Below are 21,019 nucleotides of genomic sequence, written 5' to 3'. Positions count from 1 at the left end.
AAAAATCAGAAAATGTATTCATATTAAGAAAAATTAAAAGGATAAACTTGCATTATTATTTGGATTGAATGACGCAAAGATGGTGATATTCTGTTCAATATTTGATGATTTATTGACCTATTATACCAGGGGGGGAAACTACAGCAGCTACTGTAACGTTCAATTTTTTGACAAGCTTGGAGTCAAAGATGCAAATACTATTTTCTTCTTTGTTTTTAATTTAATTGTTTTTTTTTTATAAATAGTTGACGTTTTTTCAATGGTGGAGTTGAGCCAAATATAAAAAAGCAACACGTTCCGTCTAGATGCAGGCAAAAATGATGTGGTCAAATTAGGGCTTAGGATAGAACATGGTGAGAGAGGACTTAATTGCTCACCATGCTTGACTACAAAGCAAAGCCATTGACCCTGAAATTTTGCTTCTCTAACGCTGCTTTTAGTGCCTCAAAAAATAACCTCATTATAAAATGAGTCATAGATTTTGGTGATGATGATGATGATCAATATTATAATCTCACTTCCTCAAATAATAATAATGATTACAAAAAGAATGATAATATTATACCTTCTGAACAAATATTTCTATACCAAGTACAAAATATACAATATTTCATCAAATATATTACTTCCTATGTATCATTATGATATACACACTCACAGAAATAGCTTCACTGATGCCTTAGGCTGACAAGCTCAATATCAAATATGAGAGTCCCGAGTGTAGAGCCCTCTCCGTTGGCAAGGCGAGTCGGGTTAAAAATGGTCGTGAATAATCTCTGTCTGTCGAAAAACTGGGATAACAGCGAGGATAAAAATAAGAAAAAAATAATAATAATTGATGAATGCATTTGTGTTTTCCGAAACAAAAGGACTTGTATCCATGAGTTTAAATAGGTCTTTATGTTTTGACTCAATATAGGGATCATGATCAATATTTCTTCTGAAACTATGAAACATGTGAAGAAATCAAGAACAGAAAAGTTAACAACATGATAGCCATTATTGGAAATCGATATACTTAATAAAAAAGTTAGTTTTATTTATTTATTTATTTATCAGATTCTATATTCCAGTGTTCCTCTATCCTCTAGTTCTTTATACACTAAATCTGAAACAAAACTCAAGAGTTCGGTACGAAAGAGACACTCTCTCGGACCAAGAGAATCAAGTTTTTATTTTTATTGTTTTCACTTATATTATTCTACTAACTTGGTGACCCTAATCCATATTTAGCTAGTGAAGACCCACCTTTTATTATCTGCCCAAACACTTATTTTTCAACATAAAATCGACCTGTTTAGTATCATAATCTGAATCTACGAAGAAAAGTGAAAGCACGGAAAAATCTTGTTTATACCAAACTGATTCCTAGTGTTTACAGGAAAGCTCAGACAAGCAGGTAAGAATTTAAAGTAGACATCCGAAATCCGATACTCCTGAAAATTTCAACTGATTTCTAGTTAGTACTACAATTTTTTTTTTTTTTTTCGATTTCTGAAACTCAAGTTCATACCTTTTTAATTTAAATCTGAGTAAGCGAGAGTGATTTAGGTTCCTACTTACTTCACATACCCCACATTTTTTTCTTATTTGATCTGATTTTCTAGGTACCAACTATATAAAACTAGCAAAGAAAAAATAATTATCGGAACTTGAACACGAATGATTAACATACATCAGGTGGTAGAGGTTCTTGCGAGGTACTCTGATACCCTTGAGATGGTGGAATTATCAGCCTTCGAATACCACCGACTCTCATCGTTTTCACACCCGCCTCGATCCCAGAAATCACCTGCATATATTATACATATGTATCACTACAAACGCACAAATCTAACGTGTCGAATTCCATACAAACAACATTGGTTATGTTACCCTTTCTTCTCTCAGAGTCGCGAATTCGTAGTACTTACTTTTCCAGAACCGAGCACGAACAGGAATGGAATTGGTTCGCCGTTCTGATCTTTGTGATCGTAAGTTGCGTCAAATCGCCACCCTTGTTTCGCTGCGAGCCTCCCATAGTAATGAATGGAAATCTTTGTAAAATCATAAGCCCCGAATTAGGTTCAAAGATATTGGAGAGACCTTCAAAATTCCAAGCATGGCAACATGAAAACTAAGAGGGTGATTAACAGCTAATTCCTAAATTCCCGAGAATTTTATCAAATTTTACAAGCTAATAAAATAAGATAAAATGAGAAAGATTATACCTAGGATGCAGAGAAGTAATATTCGTCGCGTTTTGGCGAACAAAAATTAAATTATCAGAATTATAAGTCTCGCAAGTCATAATTTGAACAGCTTCGAGAGAGAGAGAAAGATGATTATACTTGCAGGACTGAATCAAATGATCAGAATTATGAGTCTCAAAAAGTTATAATTTGAACAGCTTAGAGAGAGAGAGAGAGAGAGAGAGAGAGAGAGAGAGAGAGGATAATACTTAATGCAGGACTGTGAAATTCGTCGCATTTTGGCGAACAAAAATTAAATTATCAGAATTATGAGTCTCGGAAAGCTATAAGTTGAACAGCTTCGAGAGAGAGAGAGAGAAAGAGAGAGAGAGAGAGAAACCTGGTCACCATCGGAGGGAGATTCTCCGGATCCAAGACGGAGGTCCAAAGCCTTAACGCCGCCGGAATCCGGGAGCTCAGAGAAGTTGGAGACGGCGGAGGCAGGAGCGAGGGTAAGCAGTGACGTTGCGGACAGGAAAGAAAGAGACAGAGCTTCTCTTCTGGTTATGGATGAGCGCGAAGGCTTACGTGGCACGACACGAGTGGTGAGGCTGAGCGGGACGACGGCGTACTGTGGAGGCGCGATGCAGCGGAGTATCATTTCCTTTTCTTCAGTTGGCTGTTTTGTTAAGTTATTGAAAGAAAAAAAATAATTCCGAGGTATCCACGGAAAATACGAATGACAAAATCAACCCAATACCGGCTTACCACCATTTTAAAATAAATGATCAATTTCTACCGGAATATTGACAATTTTAATTAAAATAAAAAAATCTCATTTCGCTTTCTAAGTATTTAAATAAAAATCTCATTTCGCTTTCTAATTAAAGTATATATATATATTGTTCATTCTCGTCGTGATTTTATAATGTATTCCCAACTTATTAATTTTAGTAGAACAAAATAAGATCCTCACAATTGAATAGAAACTTCCTAACTAATCAACCCCAAATATGTTTTCGGCGCCAAAAATGGAGGGTATTAGAAGGGGAGGGAAAAATTTATGGACTATGGATGAGCAAGGTAAGTGTGAGGCATGACATTTCACTTGAGAGTGTCGGGTTTGTAGTCGAATGAAGTTGTGGGTGCTACTCGAATCCACCAAAACGTGCATCGATTTACCATGAATTGAACCAACAAGACGAACAATCTAGAATGTAAGGTTAATTTTTCGATGACATCTCATCAATTTGAAATTTGATATTGTCGTTGTCGGGAATCAGGTCAGACGTTGTTATCCTCGGAAGTTTCGTTTCCATACAATAGCCAAAAGTATATTTGTCATTGCAATAGTACATGATCATGAAGGTGTGTTTCTTGTAATTGTATTTAGGTAAGATGCCGTTTTACCCCAAATTTATATTGAGTTGTGGAGTCTAATTTATCAACGAGATGATTATAATATAATGATATTTAGTCAAGGGTTGGGCTTGTATTTTCTGGCCCTAGTTTTTTCTTTTATTTATACTCTAATTAGTGCCGATTTACTTTGTAGAGCGTAAGAGAGAATCGTAAGCACAACTCTCGATTTTGATTATAGTGAAAAAAAACAGTGGAATCATGGACTCTCACATTAAAATCTTAATAGTTTAAAAAATAAAAATATATTAAAAAAAGAGAAACAAGCGTGATAAATAATTACGTACACGTGTCACGGTATTAAGAAGCCACATGATGGCTTGATAATAAAAGTTTGAATAGGCTTAGCTATTTATTATATATGTTATTGATGTTATAAAATAATCAAGATTTATCTAAAATTAGTAAAAGAGCCTAATTATGCAAGCACCTGGTTTCAATAATTTTTTGATCCCGTGATTAAAATTTTGAAAGTGATAAACTGCTTATACAAAATCACCGTTTTAATCACTATGTAAAACAAAATGACAACATTTGTCAATTAATTAGTTTCAAATTCTTATATATAATATGTATACTGTAGCAACTTTAGCCCTAAAACTAATAACCTAATTGTCGAACTATCAAGATAACAAACACACACAAAACAGAACTGTGCAAGAAAGTAAAAGACACAACAGATTACCGAGGTTCAGATTCAAACCAACAACGTGTTGATCTGAATCCTAATCCCCGTTGAGCTCCAATCGGAGAAACTCAGGCACTATCTTCAGTTCTTCGATTACACCCTCCGAATCTCTTCTCACAAACAATCTCTCACTCTCACAAACAATATTCACTCAGTGTTTACAACGAACCAATTACAACAACTCTCACAAGGAGCTCACGATCAAGGCGATCGAACAGGCTCTATTACACACTCAGAATATTCAGAGAAGAAGAGAAGAATCGCTCAAACCCTAGCCGAGCAAACACAGAAAAGATTAGGTCTAATCGAAATGAAGACCTCGGTCAAAGCTTCCTTTTATAACACTCAACATTGCTTGGATGAGTCTCATTCGTCGGATTAGATCAGATCCAACGGCAATCAACAACTCGCTCATAACACACTTGTCTCAAAAGACCTAGTGTCGTTTATGTGCTGATTGTTACTACACGTCGTATCTCATCTAATGGGCTGGGCCTCCGGCAAATCACGTTGGGCTTCAAATCCAACAATCTCCACCTTGAAGTCCAACAACCCATGCAATCGAAGTCTTCATATAGTGCCTGGCTTCTTCAACGATTATCATCACTCGGTACCTGCAAAACAATCATTCAATAAAGAGTAAGTCCAGGCAGTGCTTGAACTTAGCAACAATCACCACTTTAGTTCCCATATCAGCTGGATTATCCTCAGTATCAACTTTACACAATTTCACAACATCAGTGGCTATCAAGTCCCTGATGAAATGGAACTTGACATCCACATGTTTAGTTCTTTCATGATACACATGATTTTTGCTCAAGTGTATTGCAGACTGACTATCTGAATACACCACAGCAGTATCCTCAATCAACTTAGCCTCTTTCAGAAGGCCTTGGAGCCATACAGCCTCCTTAAAGGCATCACAAACTGCAATGTACTCTGACTCTGTGGTTGACAAAGCAACTAGAGATTGCAAATTGGATTTCCAAGAAATGCAATTCCTGCCCAAAGTAAAACAGAAAGCAGTGGTTGACTTCCTTGAATCCCTTTCACCTGCAAAATCAGCATCTACATATCCAATAAGATCAAAAGGTCCAGGTCTTTTGCAATAACACAGTCCAAGATCAACTGTGCTACTGACATAGGCAATAACCCACTTAAGGGCTTGCCAGTGTTCAGGACCTGGGTTAGACATAAAACGGCTAAGCAAGGATATAGCAAAGGACAAATCAGGTCTAGTGCTTATCATGGCATACATCAAAGAACCAATAGCGTTAGCATAAGGAACACTTTCCATTCTGAGTATCTCAGCTCTGGAGGCTGGACACTGAGTTTTACTCAGAATGAAATGTGGAGCAAGAGGCATAGGTACACGCTTACAGTCCAAACTGCCAAACTTGGACACAACTTTTTCCAAGTAAGATCTCTGATGAACTTTAAGCCAAAAGTTCTTTCTTTTTCTTTCAATCAACATACCAAGTATCCTCCGGGCTTGACCCAAGTCTTTCATATCAAAGACAGTGTTTAGCTCCTGTTTTAACCTGTTAATTTTCTCCATAGACTTGCTTATAATCAGCATATCATCAACATATAAAAGCACATAAACAGGATCAACAGATAAGGATGAGTAATAAAAACAACTATCATAATTACTCCGGGTAAAGCCAACACTCAGAATGAAAGAATCAAACTTTTTATACCATTGCCTTGGGCTTTGTTTGAGCCCATACAGAGATTTTTTTAGAAGGCAAACCTTTTCAGGGTGAGTTTTGTCAGTGAAGCCCTCAGGTTGTCTCATATAAATCTCTTCTTCCAAGTCACCATGCAAGAAAGCAGTTTTCACATCTAACTGCTCAAGTTCAAGATCCATGCTTGCCACAAGAGACAACATGATCCTGATCGTTTTGAACTTTACCACAGGAGAGAAGATTTATGTGAAATCTATACATTCTCTCTGAGTATAGCCCTTTGCAACCAACCTGGCTTTAAATCTAGGAGGGTCTGTGTCAGATAGACCCTCTTTGATTTTGAAAAGCCATCTGCACTCCACCAGTTTCTGAGTGCTAGGTTTCTCAACCAGAATCCAGGTCTTGTTAACATTCAGAGAATTCATCTCCTCAACCATGGCTTCATGCCATTTAACCCTCTCCTTAGAACTCATGGCATCCAGGTAGGTTTCAGGTTCAGAGTTCTGGGTTTCATGAGCAGCAACTAGGGCTGTAAACACAAGGTCAGCATAAGAGTATCTAGAGGGTGGTCTGATATCTCTCCTAGTTCGGTCTCTAGTCAGCTGGTAGGTTTCTAGATCCTCTTGAGCAGACCTCTCAAGTTGCTCCACCTGATCAGAGTGCTCAGCATGGTCATCAGGCTCCTGGTCAGGTGGGGCCTGGTGGCCTTGCTCAATTGGATCAGGTTGAGGTTGAGGGTCAGGTAGGTGGTTCTCTAGGTTTGTATGCTCCACCTCAACAGGGTTGTCTAAGGTTTCTGGTTCAATAGGAACACTAGGCTCGGTATTGATCTTACATGGGAAAGAACTCTCATCAAAAACAACATCTCTGCTGATTATGATTTTAACCCCTTGAGAGCTCTTATCCCAAAGTCTATACCCCTTAGTACCACTCTGTTGCTGGTAACCTAGAAACACACATCTTAGAGATCTAGGGTCCAACTTCCCATCCCTAGTGTGAGCATAAGCAGCACAGCCAAAGATCCTAAGGTGCCCTAACTGGGGTTTTCTGCCACTCCAGATTTCTATGGGACACTTAAGGTCAAGGTTCCTATTTGGGCTCCTATTGATAAGATATGTGGCTGTAGCTAAGGCTTCTCCCCAAAAAGATTTACTGAGACCTGAGGTGAACAGCAAGCTTCTAACTCTCTCTAGAAGGGTCCTATTCATCCTCTCAGCAACACCATTCTGCTGAGGGGTTGACCTAACGGTTCTATGTCTAAGGATGCCATGGTCCTTACAGAAAAGGTCAAACTCAGCATTACAGAATTCCAAGCCATTATCAGTTCTGAGTACTTTCAGAGTTTTGTTGTTCTGATTCTCTTCAAGGGTTTGCCACTCTTTAAATTTAGAAAAGGCTTCATCTTTAGTTTTTAACAGAAAAGTCCAAACCCTTCTAGAGAAATCATCAACAATACTCAGAAAATACTTGTTCCCACCATGGGACTCATGTGACTCAGGGCCCCACAGATCAGCATGCGCATAATCAAGGATTCCCTTGGACAGATGAGTTCCAGTTGGGAAGCTCTGCCTGTGTTGTTTTGCCATAACACAGGGCTCACAGAAAGGGAGATTTGAGATAGAGTCATTACCTAACAAACGTTGTTTGTGCAGAGCTGTTAAGCCCTTTTGGCTCATGTGGCCAAGCCTCAGGTGCCACTTCTGAGTGCTTGACAGAGATATTTGAGCTATAGCAGCACACCCTTTTTGTAACCTGCAAGACACACCATCCAAAACATACAAGCCAGCAGCCTTGGTGCTAGTCATTAGTGTCTTACCATCCTTGTAAACATTCAGCTTACCATTCTCAGCAGAGTAAGTACAACCCTCATAATCCAGGACTCCAAGAGAGATAAGATTTCTCTTGAGTCCCGGAATATACCTTACCTTGGTCATTGTGACCAACTTACCATCTGCCATCTTCAGGGTGATTGACCCGACACCTGCAACATCACAAGCATTATTGTTACCCATGTAAACTATCTCATCAGAGACCTCAGAAAGATTGGTAAACCATTCTTTCTGAGGGCTCATGTGAAACGAGCAGCCTGTGTCAAGAATCCACTGATCAATCCTGGACTTGGTGGTCACATTCAGGACTTCAGAGGTTACTTGAGCTCCACCAGAACTGGAGGCTAGATTTGTCTCAGGGTTCCCGGGGCTTGTTCTTCTCAAGCCACTTGAAGCAGTTCTTTCTCAGATGTCCAGTCTTTCCACAATGGTAGCATTTTCTGGTCTCAGCCTGGGCCTTGTTGTCCTCCCCCTTTCCCTTCTTTCCCTTATCTTGATTTCCTGTCTTAGACTTAACAAACAGGTTAGATCCAGACTTAGACTTATGATTCTTGAGTTCTTGTTCTCGAGTCTTGAGAGCAGAACAAAAGAGGTCATAAGTTGGCACAGTGCCAGTATATTGAAAAGCATCTTTGACAACTTGAAAATTGTCAGGGATAGAGTTCATCAAGATCATAACGGTACTGACATCATCTAAAGCATGATCAGTTCCTTTAAGCACCAGGGTAAGCTTAAGGAACTCATCAAGGTTTTCATCGACAGATTTGCCAGCCTCCATTTTATAAGAGAAAAGAGAGGCCTTAAGATATGCAAGATTAGGAGCAGACTGATTAGAGTAAAGAGATTCGAGTTTACTCCATAAGGTAAGAGGAGTAGTACATCCAAAAACTTTTCGGATTACCCCATCGGCAAGATTGAGAATGAGGAGATTGTGCGCCTCTTCATCGATCTCCGCCTTTCGTTTCTTGTTCTCCTCGGACCAGAGCTCGTCTTTAGGCTCTAGCGCTATGAGCACTTTGTGGTGAGACAACAGGGCACGGATTTTGGTACTCCAAACACCAAAATCTGACTTTCCATCGAACGCAGTAACTTCGACTCGTCCGACCCCCATTGTATCCTGTCAAGAGAACAAACAAGTGTGCGAGTATCAAATAGTTCGAGAAACAATTATCAAGAAAAGAAAAGAATTAGGGTTAGGGCAAGGATCTGTAAGCAAGACAGCCAAGAACAAGGCTCTGATACCACTGTAGCAACTTTAGCCCTAAAACTAATAACCTAATTGTCGAACTATCAAGATAACAAACACACACAAAACAGAACTGTGCAAGAAAGTAAAAGACACAACAGACTACCGAGGTTCAGATTCAAACCAACAACGTGTTGATCTGAATCCTAATCCCCGTTGAGCTCCAATCGGAGAAACTCAGGCACTATCTTCAGTTCTTCGATTACACCCTCCGAATCTCTTCTCACAAACAATCTCTCACTCTCACAAACAATATTCACTCAGTGTTTACAACGAACCAATTACAACAACTCTCACAAGGAGCTCACGATCAAGGCGATCGAACAGGCTCTATTACACACTCAGAATATTCAGAGAAGAAGAGAAGAATCGCTCAAACCCTAGCCGAGCAAACACAGAAAAGATTAGGTCTAATCGAAATGAAGACCTCGGTCAAAGCTTCCTTTTATAACACTCAGCATTGCTTGGATGAGTCTCATTCGTCGGATTAGATCAGATCCAACGGCAATCAACAACTCGCTCATAACACACTTGTCTCAAAAGACCTAGTGTCGTTTATGTGCTGATTGTTACTACACGTCGTATCTCATCTAATGGGCTGGGCCTCCGGCAAATCACGTTGGACTTCAAATCCAACATATACATATACTCAGCAGCGTGTTCATAACATCATTTCGTACACTGGTAGTTCATGACATCATTTTGTACACTGATAGTTCATAACATCTTTTCAAAATTTAAATAGTAAAAGAGCCTGAGAAAAAAAAATGGAGTGAAGAAGAGTTGGGTATACGTTAGCAAATCCGTAATATTGGACACCAAAGTATTCGTTTAATAGTTTGTGGTCGAAATAGAGATAAGACACACAAAGTACAAACATGAAACAAGGATTACAAAAAAAAAAAAAAAAAAGAAGCTAAACATGAGCGGTAAATAAAAAAAAAAAAAAAAAAAAGAAGCTGTGGGACATTCTTTGGCCCCTAACATTAGAGCAAGAAGAAACATACACAAATCATTATTTCTCCTGCAAAGTAACAAAAAAAAAAAAAACATAAAGATAAAAAGAGGTAAACCGTTCAGGAGAGTTATTTATATTTATAGCACAAATATCCTCTCCATTATACTTGCTTTTAAAACTACTAACTAGGCCTTTAGTCTTGAATCCTTATGTCTTGGGTCTCTCTCTCTCTCTAGCTCGGAACAACTCGTTTGTTTTCCGAGCAGTGATGATGAATATCACACGGTGTAGTGTTGTTGTATCGTGTCGATGTCGAGACCCTTTAGCTTCACCACCGACTCGACGTGTCCCTTGAGTGTGTGAAGCTCGCGAAGCCTTACAAAACAGAAATAGGTTTCGAATAAATTCAAATTTTATGATTTAATGAAGAAGAAAAAAAAATCTCCATTTGGGTAGTGCTTGTAATGAATTTGATGGGCTTTACCTTGCGACCTCGGCTCGTCGCTTGGCTTGCTCGGCGATCTCGGAGAGCTCTCTGTAGCTGCTCTTTTCGGGGAAAATGTTTGTGGATTCCGGGGTTTGAAGACCGTGTAGGGTTCGTTGAGCGAGAGCCCATTGAGCTTCTCTTTCCTCTTTTCCGTAGTCTTTCTTGGTGGTGAAGGCAGTCTTTTTGAAATAATACGAAAAACACGGTCAAATATTAGAAAACATCTAATTGGCGAAACTACCCCTTAAAAAACATTTTTCAACTTTGGAAAGAAAATGTTTTGCGAAACACTAAAAGCAGTACCAAACGCACCAGTAACGTTTTTCGTTTTTCTTAAAACATAATTATACGAGGCAAATTTACCTTTATTTGTTTAAAAAATAGAACTAAAATAAACCCAAAATGTTATAAGTAAGAATCTTAATTGTGGTGTATGTATATATATATACCTTGTTGTCAAGCAAGTTCGACCAAGCCTTTCCGCTCAAAATGTAACGGATCGCAAACTTCAACAAGTCGAGAGGAACGTAAAACACGAGGCTATAAATCCAGATGACTCCGGCCCAACCCCAGTCGATACCTTTAATCCTCGCGAAATTCCAGTCGGCATAGACTGCTATCACCGTCGCGATCTAAGAACAATTGAATAAATGAGTAAAATAAAATTTCGATAATAAAAAATACTTGAGAAAAAAAGTAAAACTAAATATAGAAATAAAATGCTAATAAATATATATCGTCCTTACAAGTTGCGCGATCACGAAAGCGACCATGAGTAACATTCCGGGGCGTTCAACGTACGACCAGCTTCGCGACCGGGTCACGAAAATGAGGGCTTGGCTTACAATACTCACTTGGAGGTACAAAGCAGCCATCATCTCGTACTCGGCGTCCTTACTCAACCTCAAATTCTTCACCCCGAATTTGTCCTGAAATTAATATCAAAATAAATACATAATCTATATTAGAGATCACTCGTGAAGTCAGGTGGACACTAGAGAGACATTATGCCCTCCTTAACTTTTAAAAATTACATTTTATCCTTAATTTTAATAATTTTTATTTATATTTTTAGCCTAAAATTATATGATTTTTTTTAAAATTTTTATATTTTTATCAAATGAGTCCGGTCCCCCCTAAGTTTAGATTTTTGGCTTTGCTACTTTATGATATAATTAAGAAAATATGTATCTCTTACGGAGAAGAAATCGGTCTCCTTCATCAACCAGAAGAACACGACGGTCATGACTGCCAAGTATCCTCCGAGAACGACTCCGGTTGCAAATATTTCCTTCAATTTCCAGCTGTCGGGAAGGGGCGATGGCACCACTCTATCTTTCGAGATAGTCATAATTGTTCCTAAATTTTAAAAATAAAAATTATTAGCATCAACTATAAAAAAAAAAAATCTATACGACAATATAATAAAACAGACGTTTATGCGCTACTAACCGTCGTTCAAGATGGCGATGATCAAAACCATGAAAGGAGAGAAGTCGAATTTCCAAATGAGCGCGATGAACATAAAACCAAACTATATATAAAAAAAAAAATTGGGCAACAAAAAATTAGATAAAACCTTTTTTTTCTATATGAGGATTAATATAGATCTAATTGTTTTTTTTTCTTTACTTACGACAATACGAATGGTGATGGAAACCGCGTAAATTGTGTAATTCTTCATCCTCTGGAAAATTGCTCGGCTGGTCAACACGGCGCTGATGATGACACTCAGACCGGGCTCTGTGAGAACGATATCCGAAGCTCCTCTCGCAGCATCGGTGGCATCGGCGACTGCGATACCAATGTCAGCCTTCTTGAGGGCGGGAGCGTCATTTACACCGTCTCCGGTCATTCCACAAATGTGCTTCCTCTCTTGCAACTTCTTCACTATCTCATACTTGTGCTCTAAAACAAACAAAAAATAACAATGAAATGTTTAAAGAGTTTTTAAACAACATAGCTTCTACATATACAATCTAAATTGTTGAGTACAAAATGAACTACCCTGATTGATCACTAGGCTATACTTTATTATTTAATCCTTCTAGGTCAATTTTTTTGTGCGATACTATTTGGTAAAAGTGTTTTACATCGACGGTTTAAATTCTCTAGATGTATAGTTGAAAACTCAAATTTTGTCATATAACGAATTTTTGATAAATTTGAAGTAAATAGCCATGAAATTTATTAACAAAGACAAAAAGACATTAATAATTGTAAATATTTGTTTATAATTGTAAATAACCATTAGAATCTAAATGCATAAATGAAATATTAAAAACGTTTAAACAATACCACGTCACCATAATCGCTATTTACTTCAAATTTACAAAAAAAAAAAAAATTGACTATTTTGCAAATCTCTAAATTTTGATGTCTTAGTTACTCAATTAGCGGTAAAAATTGTAGAATTTTGTATCAATTTATAATAATAATTATACCTGGAAAGACTCCGGCGAAGCCGTCGGCTTTCTCAATGAGCTCTTCGATGGGAAGGGCAGCGATGCTGGCGTCCTTGTCTTGGCCGAGTAAGGAAGCAGAAGGGTACATGTTTGTTCCCATTCCGAGTCTTCGACCGGTTTCCTTTGCAATAGCAAGTTGATCACCTGCACCGAATAAAAATAATATATAGTTATCATACTAAAAACATGATTATCTGTGCTATAGGGGAAAAAAAAATAATCCAAGGGTAGATTTTATATCCTAGTCTCCGAGGAAAGGAAAAAAATTCACAATTTTTCTCTTCGAATAAGATATACATCATAATAAATATTTAATTTCATAGGCTATGAAGAAAATGGAAAAAGAATCACGGACTTCTCTTTAGATTTAATTAATTAACTAAATAATAAATTTAATTTATTTTTTAAGGTAATTTAATTTACTCTTTAGTTAATTCATTTACTGCGGATCTGGTAGATTATTTTCTTAATAAAATAAAATTTTGGTTATTTTTTTAATAAGAGTGTAAATTATTGGGCTACTGACTTAATCACCCTAATTTTTTTTTTGTCTACATAATTTCTTTATCATTAATTATCTGTTAATTGATTAAAATAGCGACAAGTAGATAATCATAGAATATAAAATAGTCTCAACAAATGAAATTTGTGACCAAAAGTAAAGCATGAGCTAGTATGTGCATGACTATTCCAAAAGCGATAAAATTACCGGTGATCATCTTGACATTGACACCGAGGTTAAGAGCTCTTCGGATAGTTTCCGCACTGTCGTGTCGCGGAGGATCAAAAAGCGGCAATAGCCCGACAAATTGCCATGCTGCACCGGCACTTTCCTTGCTTTTTTCGGGTACTTCCTAATATTTTTTTTAAAAATAAAATAGCTAAGCATATATTTTATGTGTATGAATATTAAGAAAAAAAAAATTAACCAGAGGGTAACGAAAAGAAATACCTGTCTCCCAACAGCCAAAGATCGGAGTCCGCGTTCCGCGAATTTGTCGATGACGTTATGAGCCTTTCTTTTGACATCCTCTTTGCAGTTGCAAAGAGTCAAAATCTGAAATACAAGAATTGGTTACACAAGTTTCGTCTAAAACACGGTCGATTTTGAATCGAGTAAATTTAAATTACCTGCTCAGGAGCACCTTTGCTTGCCCTGTGCCAGTTCCCACTAGAGTCAATATAAGTCAACGCAGTCCTCTTGTCCACAGGATTGAATGGCAAAAAGTGGACCTCTTTTACTCCAGCTCTTGCCTGTTCCCAAAAATGTGTGTTAGTATCTCAAGCTTTAAAATTCCAGATTCAAGCAAATTGCCATGATTTAGAGAAATTTCGATTACCGACAAAAATTGTACACGAATATCCCAAAACTTTCGAGCAAAATAAAAAAGAAATTAAAAATTCATCGACATTCGGCAACATTAATGTTCTTAAATACTAAGCTTATAAAAAAATCTATTTTCCGTGTCTCCTTCTGTGTCCTTCCAATTCAAATAAGACACGTTATCACTTTATTTTATTATTATATTTTTTTCTATTTATAAATTACTTAAAATAAAATGATAGCACGGTCTTCTTTAATTAGAGGGAGAAACTAAAATGGGACATGCAATTCGAATTTAAAATTCCGATTTAACCGAAATTTCAGTTGCTCTATTTCACATAAATTTCAACGGCCGATGAAAATTTTTGTTTAAGAGAAATTTAAACGCTCAATTTTTTTTTTTTTTTACCTCTTTGCAAATTTTGTTTTTCAACATAAATTAAAAAAAAAAAACCTTTCAAAATCCCGGTAATTGATAAAAATTAAAAAAAAAAAATTAAAGTGATACCTCCTTAGGGTCAGCAAGCATTCCGACAATGGCGGCGTCGATAGCATCTTGATTCTCGGTCCTTGACGCCCTAGCGGCCAATAGTATAACATGCTCTTTATCGACCCCTTTTGCGAAAACCTCGACGAGGTTGACGTCGACGCTGAGCTTGTTGAGAGTGAGAGTCCCGGTCTTGTCGCTGCACAGCACGTCCATTCCCGCCATCTCTTCGATGGCGGTCATCCTCTTGGTGATCGCGCCCTGCTGCGACAGCCTGTGGGACCCGATCGCCATCGTCACTGAAAGCACCGTGGGCATCGCGATGGGGATTCCGCCGATGAGGAGCACGAGAAGGTTGTCAATCCCGTCACGGTAATTCCTGTGTTGGATCGGGTACATCACCACCACCTCGATCAGCATCCCCACCGCGATCGAGCAGATGCAAAAGTTCCCGATCGAGGTGAGGACCTTTTGGAAGTGGCCTACCTGCAGGGACGAAGCCATAAATTTTTTGTATTTTAATGGGGTCTAATATGAATTTTTTATTAAAAAATAATTAAAAACTTTTATTTGTAGGAGGGACTTAAATAAATAAAAAATTGTATAAAAAATTGTATAAAAAATTTAAAATTGATATTTGAAGAGGGTTTTAAAACTATTGAAAAATTTTAAAAAGATTATAGTAAAAGAATATTAAAAACTTATATTTGAAGGAGGGACTTAAATTGTAAAAAAATATTAAAATTGATATTTGAAGAGGGTTTTAAAAATATTAAATAGCAGATGATAGTAAAAAAAAATTATTAAAAACTTATATTTGAAGGAGGGACTTAAATTGTAAAAAAATAAAAATATTAAAATTGATATTTGGAGAGGGTTTTAAGTCTCGTCTCTGTCTACCTGATTGGTGCTGTCTACGAGGTGGGCCGCCTTCCCGAAGAAGGTGTGGACCCCAGTTGCGATCACCACCGCCTCGATCTCTCCTTGTTTGCATGTCGAACCCGAGAAGACCTCGTCCCCGGGGTTCTTGGTCACCGGAAGCGACTCTCCCGTGAGCGCCGATTGGTCGATCTTTAAGGGGTCACCTTCGAGGAGCCGTGCATCGGCCGGGACGATGTCTCCCAGCTTGATGCTCACGATGTCTCCCGGGACAAGGATCGACGCCTCTTGTTCGCTCCATTTCCCATCTCTCAGAACCTGAACGATAGTAGGGGAGCCGGGATTTTTGTTTAGGGGCGCATATGACAAAATCAAGACATTTTGGACTGAAAATTAAATTCTAAAACATTAAGGTGGGCATGTGCCCTATGTAGCTACGTCGGTGATGTGGTATTTAAGTGGAAATTAGATATGGTGTTATCAGAAGGGGTTCTAATATAAATTAGGAGGTAAAAATCAAAATAAAATTTAAAGAATGACAAACACTAAGTTTGAGAGAAATTTAAAAGAAAGTTCAAGAAAAGTTTTCGTGTGATATTTAGTTATGTAAAAATTGAAGGACAAATTTATAATTAAAAGAATGGGCTCTCTAGATATATAATTATACGAAAATTCAAGTTTTGCCATATGTCTAATTTTTTATTTTAAGTAAATAATCACGAGATTTTATTAACAAAGCCAGAAAGATGTTAATAGTTGTAAATAATCATTAAAAGTTGTAAATAAACTATCAACTCCAATAACGTAAAATGGAATACTAAAAACGTCCAAACACTATCGCGTCACCATAATAATTGTTATTTATTTAAAATTTATAAAAACGTTGACTATTTAGCAAATCTCCAAATTTTAGTGACTTAGTTACTTAAAGATTTGTAAAAAAAAAAAAAAGAAAAAAAAAGGTTTCAATTGCTGATTTTACTACACAAAATAAAATGTAGAAATAGGCTGGTGTCACGCATAAGTAGAAAAATTTGGATGAAATAATTAAAATTGCTCTAAATGCATTTTAGTAAACCTTTTTTTTTTTTTTTTTTTTAGTTTTTATATCATTGTGTTTCTTCTTTTTTTTTAGTAAAAGGTAGCCGTACTAAAAGAGAGTTTCTAAGCACAATCTTAACTAAGCACTAACATTTTAACATATTGCAAAGAACTATTTTCTAAAAAAAATTTAAGCTCTTGTAGTTTTTGAGTTAGACAAACCTTAGTCTTTGGAGCGAGACCGGCCATGAGCGCCGCGGCGGCGTTCCCGGCATTGTTCTCTTCAACGAAAGAGATTGTCGAGTTGATGACAAGCAAACATATAATACCGACAAAGTCCTGCCAATCTGGCGGTCTCCCGTTCCCATTAGCCAGCACGATCGCCATCAGAGCCGCCGCTTCCATCACCCATGACAACGGGTTCCACATGAACCCCAAAAACTTCAGAAACTTACTCTCCTGTTGATTTTACAAATAGCCAGTTAAAATAAATTGATTAACAAAATAGTCAAAATTTTTAATTTTTTTTTAATTAGTTAAAATCACGTGGTCCAAGTATTTTTTTTTACATTGTCAATACAAATAGAGAATCTCGCCCCATATACAAGCATATTTATTGACATAGTCAGAAAAAAAAATTATCGACAATTTTGTAAGTTTTGGCTATTTCACTTGAAACTTTAGTTATTTTTACAAATCCATTAAATTTTAATTAGCTATTTAGCTGCAACAACTTTTTTGTAATTACCTTTTTCTCCTCTAGCTTGTTGGGGCCGAATATTTCGAGCCTGTGAGCACCTTCCTCGGCTGAGAGACCCTCTGGGGTACATTTCAGCTGCTCGAACACTTCGTTGATCGGAATCCGCTCCTGTTTTACCAAGTAATTTTCAGATTAAGAGTTCTTCATAAAATAAGTAAAATAAAATTTAAAATGAAGGTTAAATTAGATTTTTCATAGGGAGATATTTCATGGCCGTACGTATAGCCTTGAAAATAAAATAAATATATATAGCAAAAATTAGTATGTTGAAATAGCAAATTAATCGAGACTATCTAGCTATAAAGTAAAAAGTACTTAATTAATTTTTTTAAGTAGCCAGGAACAAGAGGGCAATTCAAAACTGAATAGATCAACAGACATGTAACATTGAGCATAAATATATTGGTGGATCAAATTAAAGCATAACTAATATTTGATAATCAAATCAGTTTAGTGCATTTTTTAATTTAAAATGAGTCATTAAATTCGAAATGAATTTATTTTACAGCATTAACTTCGAAATTGTTGATAGTTTTTATTTACAAATAATTATTTTTATTTATGTATTTTAGAATTCATTTATTATTATTATTGTAGACTTTTTAAGGTAGCTTAAGCTGACGCCTTAAATAAGTAATTATTTTACGTTTATGCAAAAACGACATCACATGATATGCCGAGCTTTATAAAAATAAAAATTAATGTTTTAAGATTAAAATGCTATAAGGTTTAGAAAATATATAATACAAAAAAGGACAGACAATCAAAAGTTTTTTTTTTTAAATCAGACAATCAAAAGTTACTGTCCAGGTTCGCAGTACAACTCTACCAATCAGATAGCGTTGACTGTTGTCGCACAACCCAACAACAAAAATATTTAAAGAGAAAAACAAAAGATTATAAAAATTAAAATCTTTCCATTTCCAGGTGGACCCCGGTCCCACTTTTCACGCTACGCATCACATGACATGTAGGCGAAGGTGGTCTACACGCGCTACGCGTCTGCTCGCATATTTAGTATTTTACTGTTTTTGTTTAGTGAGATAAGATTGAAACTTTTGAAAGGGCAAATTAGGAAACTGAATTAACCGAGATTTGATCAATTCGAGATTATAGATTGATGGATATTGTCAGGCGGGGAATAAAAATTTAGGACCACTGATGACGAGAAATTCGAGAAGTAAGATAATAATGATTACGCAATAATTAATAAAAATAGCAGTTATAATCTTTGTCTGTACATTTTAATTCTATATGAATTTATTTTCAAGGATTATGCTTTAAAGTAGGAATCAAATTCTATTTCATTTATGACAAACTAATGTAGATCAAGTGGTAAGTATCTTCAACTTAAAATAAATTTTATCTTTATTTATCAAATAGCAATTATATTTTCAGATAAAACAGTTTTAAATAAATGTCTGAGGTTTAAGATTGAATTAAAATTCTCAAATGTAAGTTTTTAGATCATCTGAAAGCAGTGTCAACAACGAAAAAAAACTTTGCATTAATAACAATTAAATAAACAAATAAACCTTATAATTATATTATTGTTCACTAATTTTATAAATTACTTAGTAATTAATTGGTAAAACTGATCAACATGTCTTCAAGAATTATTTTTTAAGTAATCAAGTAATCCACTAGTTGAATTCATTTTCTTTCTTCTAATAGTAGGTTATGTTTTCTGCTTAAAAAAAAAAAAAATCAAAACTCCTCCAAAGATTGATTCCTCTGTTTTCCTTTTATAAAATAATATAATAATAATAAAAAAAAAAATAGCCCTTCGTCCCTGCTGCTATTAAGCAAAAAAATAATTATTTATTTACTAAAGTCGCTTTCGCTCTAAGTGCACGGAAGAGCGTACTTGAATCCTCAATAGCCAGACAAACGGTTCACAGGAAAAAAAAAAAAATTGGTTCTTTTGATCCTCTTCAAATAAAAAGTTCGTATTTTAAATCGAACGGTAAAAAGACAAACAGCCAACGGACAAGCCAAAGCCAAACACAACTTTATTATAATATTATTGAGCTATATAATAGGCCCAACCAGGAGGAACCAAAATATATTTAGCATATATAAAAGCTCTTTTTAATAAATTAAAATTTTGCCATATAATTAACTTTTGATAAATTTAAAATAAATATTCACGAAATTTTATTAAAAAAATTAATAATAATAATTGTAAATAATTATCAGACTTGAAAGACACAAATAAAATGTTAAAAATATCAAAATAATAATTCATCATTATGATAACTATTTATTTAAAATGTAAAAAAAAAATTATTTATTTAATAAATTTTTAAATTTTGGTGAGTTATCTACTCCTGTATATATAATAATAATAAGAACACTTGAAGTACTACATAACTGTTCTGACACTCACATGCTATAGATCCACATAAAAAAAAACACCTATAGATACACCTTTGGATTGTGCCTCTCTATTATTTTCGTAAATCTGTATGTATACAAATACAACAATATAACGAAGAAAGAGAAAACTTAACTAACCGACAAGACACTATATCAACTTTTGCATGGGAATTGACTTAAAAAAAAAAAAAAGAGACTATATAATCTTTCGAGTTTTCACTGCGAAATTAACATAACGTAGACTATACTTTTTTTTTTTCAGATCCGAAGAAGTAAAAACATATATGTATGATTTCTTTGCAGAGAGAGAGAGAGAGAGAGTGAGTTATACCAAATCAACGGTCTCGTTTTTGATCTCCTCGAGAGAGATGCTCTTATCACCGGCCATCTAATCGAAACGCAAATCGAAACACAACGACACGTCGTTTTTTTGGAGTAGAAACAGTTCTGCGGCGAGAATGGTGAGAGAGGATAAAGAGAAACTCAATGGAAAGTCAAGGCCATTGAGAGAGAGAGAGAGAGATATGTGTAAAAAGAACAGAGCAAAGCTTTGTAAAAATGGTGTTCGAGAGACCCTTTTTATATACTCTTGTCTCCTCTTCTACTATTTGAGTTCTCTCTCTCTCTCTCTCTCTCTCTCTCTCTCTCTCTCTCAACGAAGCTCTACTATTTTTTTTTATAAATAATTTATTAACTGACCCGCCGTTTAATTTCTTCACCAAGTGGACCTTCTTTTGTCCTTTTTTATTTCATTTTTTTTTTAATTTTTTGCTGTTTTTTTATAAATGGAATCCTTTGAGACTATAATAATCTCTCTCTCTCTCTCTCTCTCTCTCTCTCTACTGTTGTTTTATTTAGGGTTATGCTTTGACAGTGCATGATCCGATCCGGTCAACCTGTATAAATTAGTTAAAGGTACAATATGAAAAAATTGAGGTTAAATTCATGGTAAAAAAATGAGCCAGACTTAAAAAAAAAAAAAAATACAATTTAACAACGGCTCAAAAAGTTTTGAATAATAATGAATTTAATTAAATCGGTTTATATATATTTTAAACCACAATCTTAATTTATATATTTGGGATGGACATGACTGAACATGAGACTGGTTTAAGGGGAAAAAAACAGAAGCAGTTAAATTATTATTTTTAGCAATTTTATAGTCCCTCTATTGCAAAGATTGATCGAGTCCTCGAAA

General features: G+C 35.8%; 2 protein-coding genes across 3 annotated transcripts; both read right to left on the bottom strand.

Annotated features, from left to right (window-relative positions):
- Nucleotides 1–539: 539 nt before the first annotated feature.
- Nucleotides 540–2,915, bottom strand: LOC149394853 (FKBP-like peptidyl-prolyl cis-trans isomerase family protein). 2 transcript variants are annotated; one of them, XM_089615575.1, is made up of 4 exons: nucleotides 2,572–2,915; nucleotides 1,914–2,036; nucleotides 1,676–1,792; nucleotides 540–791 (listed from the first exon to the last, which is right to left on the bottom strand). In XM_089615575.1, exons 1-4 carry the CDS (start codon nucleotides 2,830–2,832, stop codon nucleotides 669–671), a joined length of 624 nt encoding a protein of 207 aa, XP_089471701.1. In that variant the 5' UTR covers nucleotides 2,833–2,915; the 3' UTR covers nucleotides 540–668. The 2 variants fall into 2 exon arrangements, with proteins under 2 accessions (XP_089471701.1, XP_089471702.1); XM_089615576.1 differs by lacking the exon at nucleotides 540–791 and adding an exon at nucleotides 1,072–1,436.
- A 6,899-nt stretch (nucleotides 2,916–9,814) lies between these two features.
- On the bottom strand, nucleotides 9,815–20,441 carry LOC149394852 (plasma membrane ATPase 4). The gene is made up of 16 exons (XM_089615114.1): nucleotides 20,153–20,441; nucleotides 17,431–17,550; nucleotides 16,905–17,141; nucleotides 15,663–15,959; nucleotides 14,784–15,248; nucleotides 14,083–14,205; nucleotides 13,904–14,008; nucleotides 13,661–13,805; nucleotides 12,931–13,095; nucleotides 12,123–12,394; nucleotides 11,939–12,020; nucleotides 11,685–11,845; nucleotides 11,233–11,415; nucleotides 10,936–11,118; nucleotides 10,484–10,665; nucleotides 9,815–10,374 (listed from the first exon to the last, which is right to left on the bottom strand). The coding sequence occupies exons 1-16, from the start codon at nucleotides 20,207–20,209 to the stop codon at nucleotides 10,278–10,280; spliced, it is 2,874 nt and encodes a 957-aa protein (XP_089471240.1). The 5' UTR covers nucleotides 20,210–20,441; the 3' UTR covers nucleotides 9,815–10,277.
- Between the last annotated feature and the right edge of the window lie 578 nt (nucleotides 20,442–21,019).

The sequence above is a fragment of the Urtica dioica genome, chromosome 5 (assembly GCF_054948205.1).
Source record: "Urtica dioica subsp. dioica isolate 48M chromosome 5, U.dioica_male_clone48M_v1_H2, whole genome shotgun sequence".
Lineage (NCBI taxonomy): Eukaryota > Viridiplantae > Streptophyta > Magnoliopsida > Rosales > Urticaceae > Urtica > Urtica dioica.
This window is presented reverse-complemented; position numbering and strand designations above follow the sequence as displayed.

Excerpts from the sequence above, each read along its gene's own strand:
- LOC149394852 (XM_089615114.1), bottom strand. The coding sequence starts at position 20,209 with ATGGCCGGTGATAAGAGCATCTCTCTCGAGGAGATCAAAAACGAGACC. Across the intron at positions 15,249-15,662 it reads TCGTAGACAGCACCAATCAG|GTAGGCCACTTCCAAAAGGT; the intron begins GTAGACAGAGAC and ends TCGTCCCTGCAG. Across the intron at positions 11,119-11,232 it reads CTTTCGTGATCGCGCAACTT|ATCGCGACGGTGATAGCAGT; the intron begins GTAAGGACGATA and ends AATTGTTCTTAG.
- LOC149394853 (XM_089615575.1), bottom strand. The coding sequence starts at position 2,832 with ATGATACTCCGCTGCATCGCGCCTCCACAGTACGCCGTCGTCCCGCTC. Across the intron at positions 2,037-2,571 it reads CTCCCTCCGATGGTGACCAG|ATTTCCATTCATTACTATGG; the intron begins GTTTCTCTCTCT and ends GATTTTACAAAG. Across the intron at positions 1,793-1,913 it reads TCGTGCTCGGTTCTGGAAAA|GTGATTTCTGGGATCGAGGC; the intron begins GTAAGTACTACG and ends TAATATATGCAG.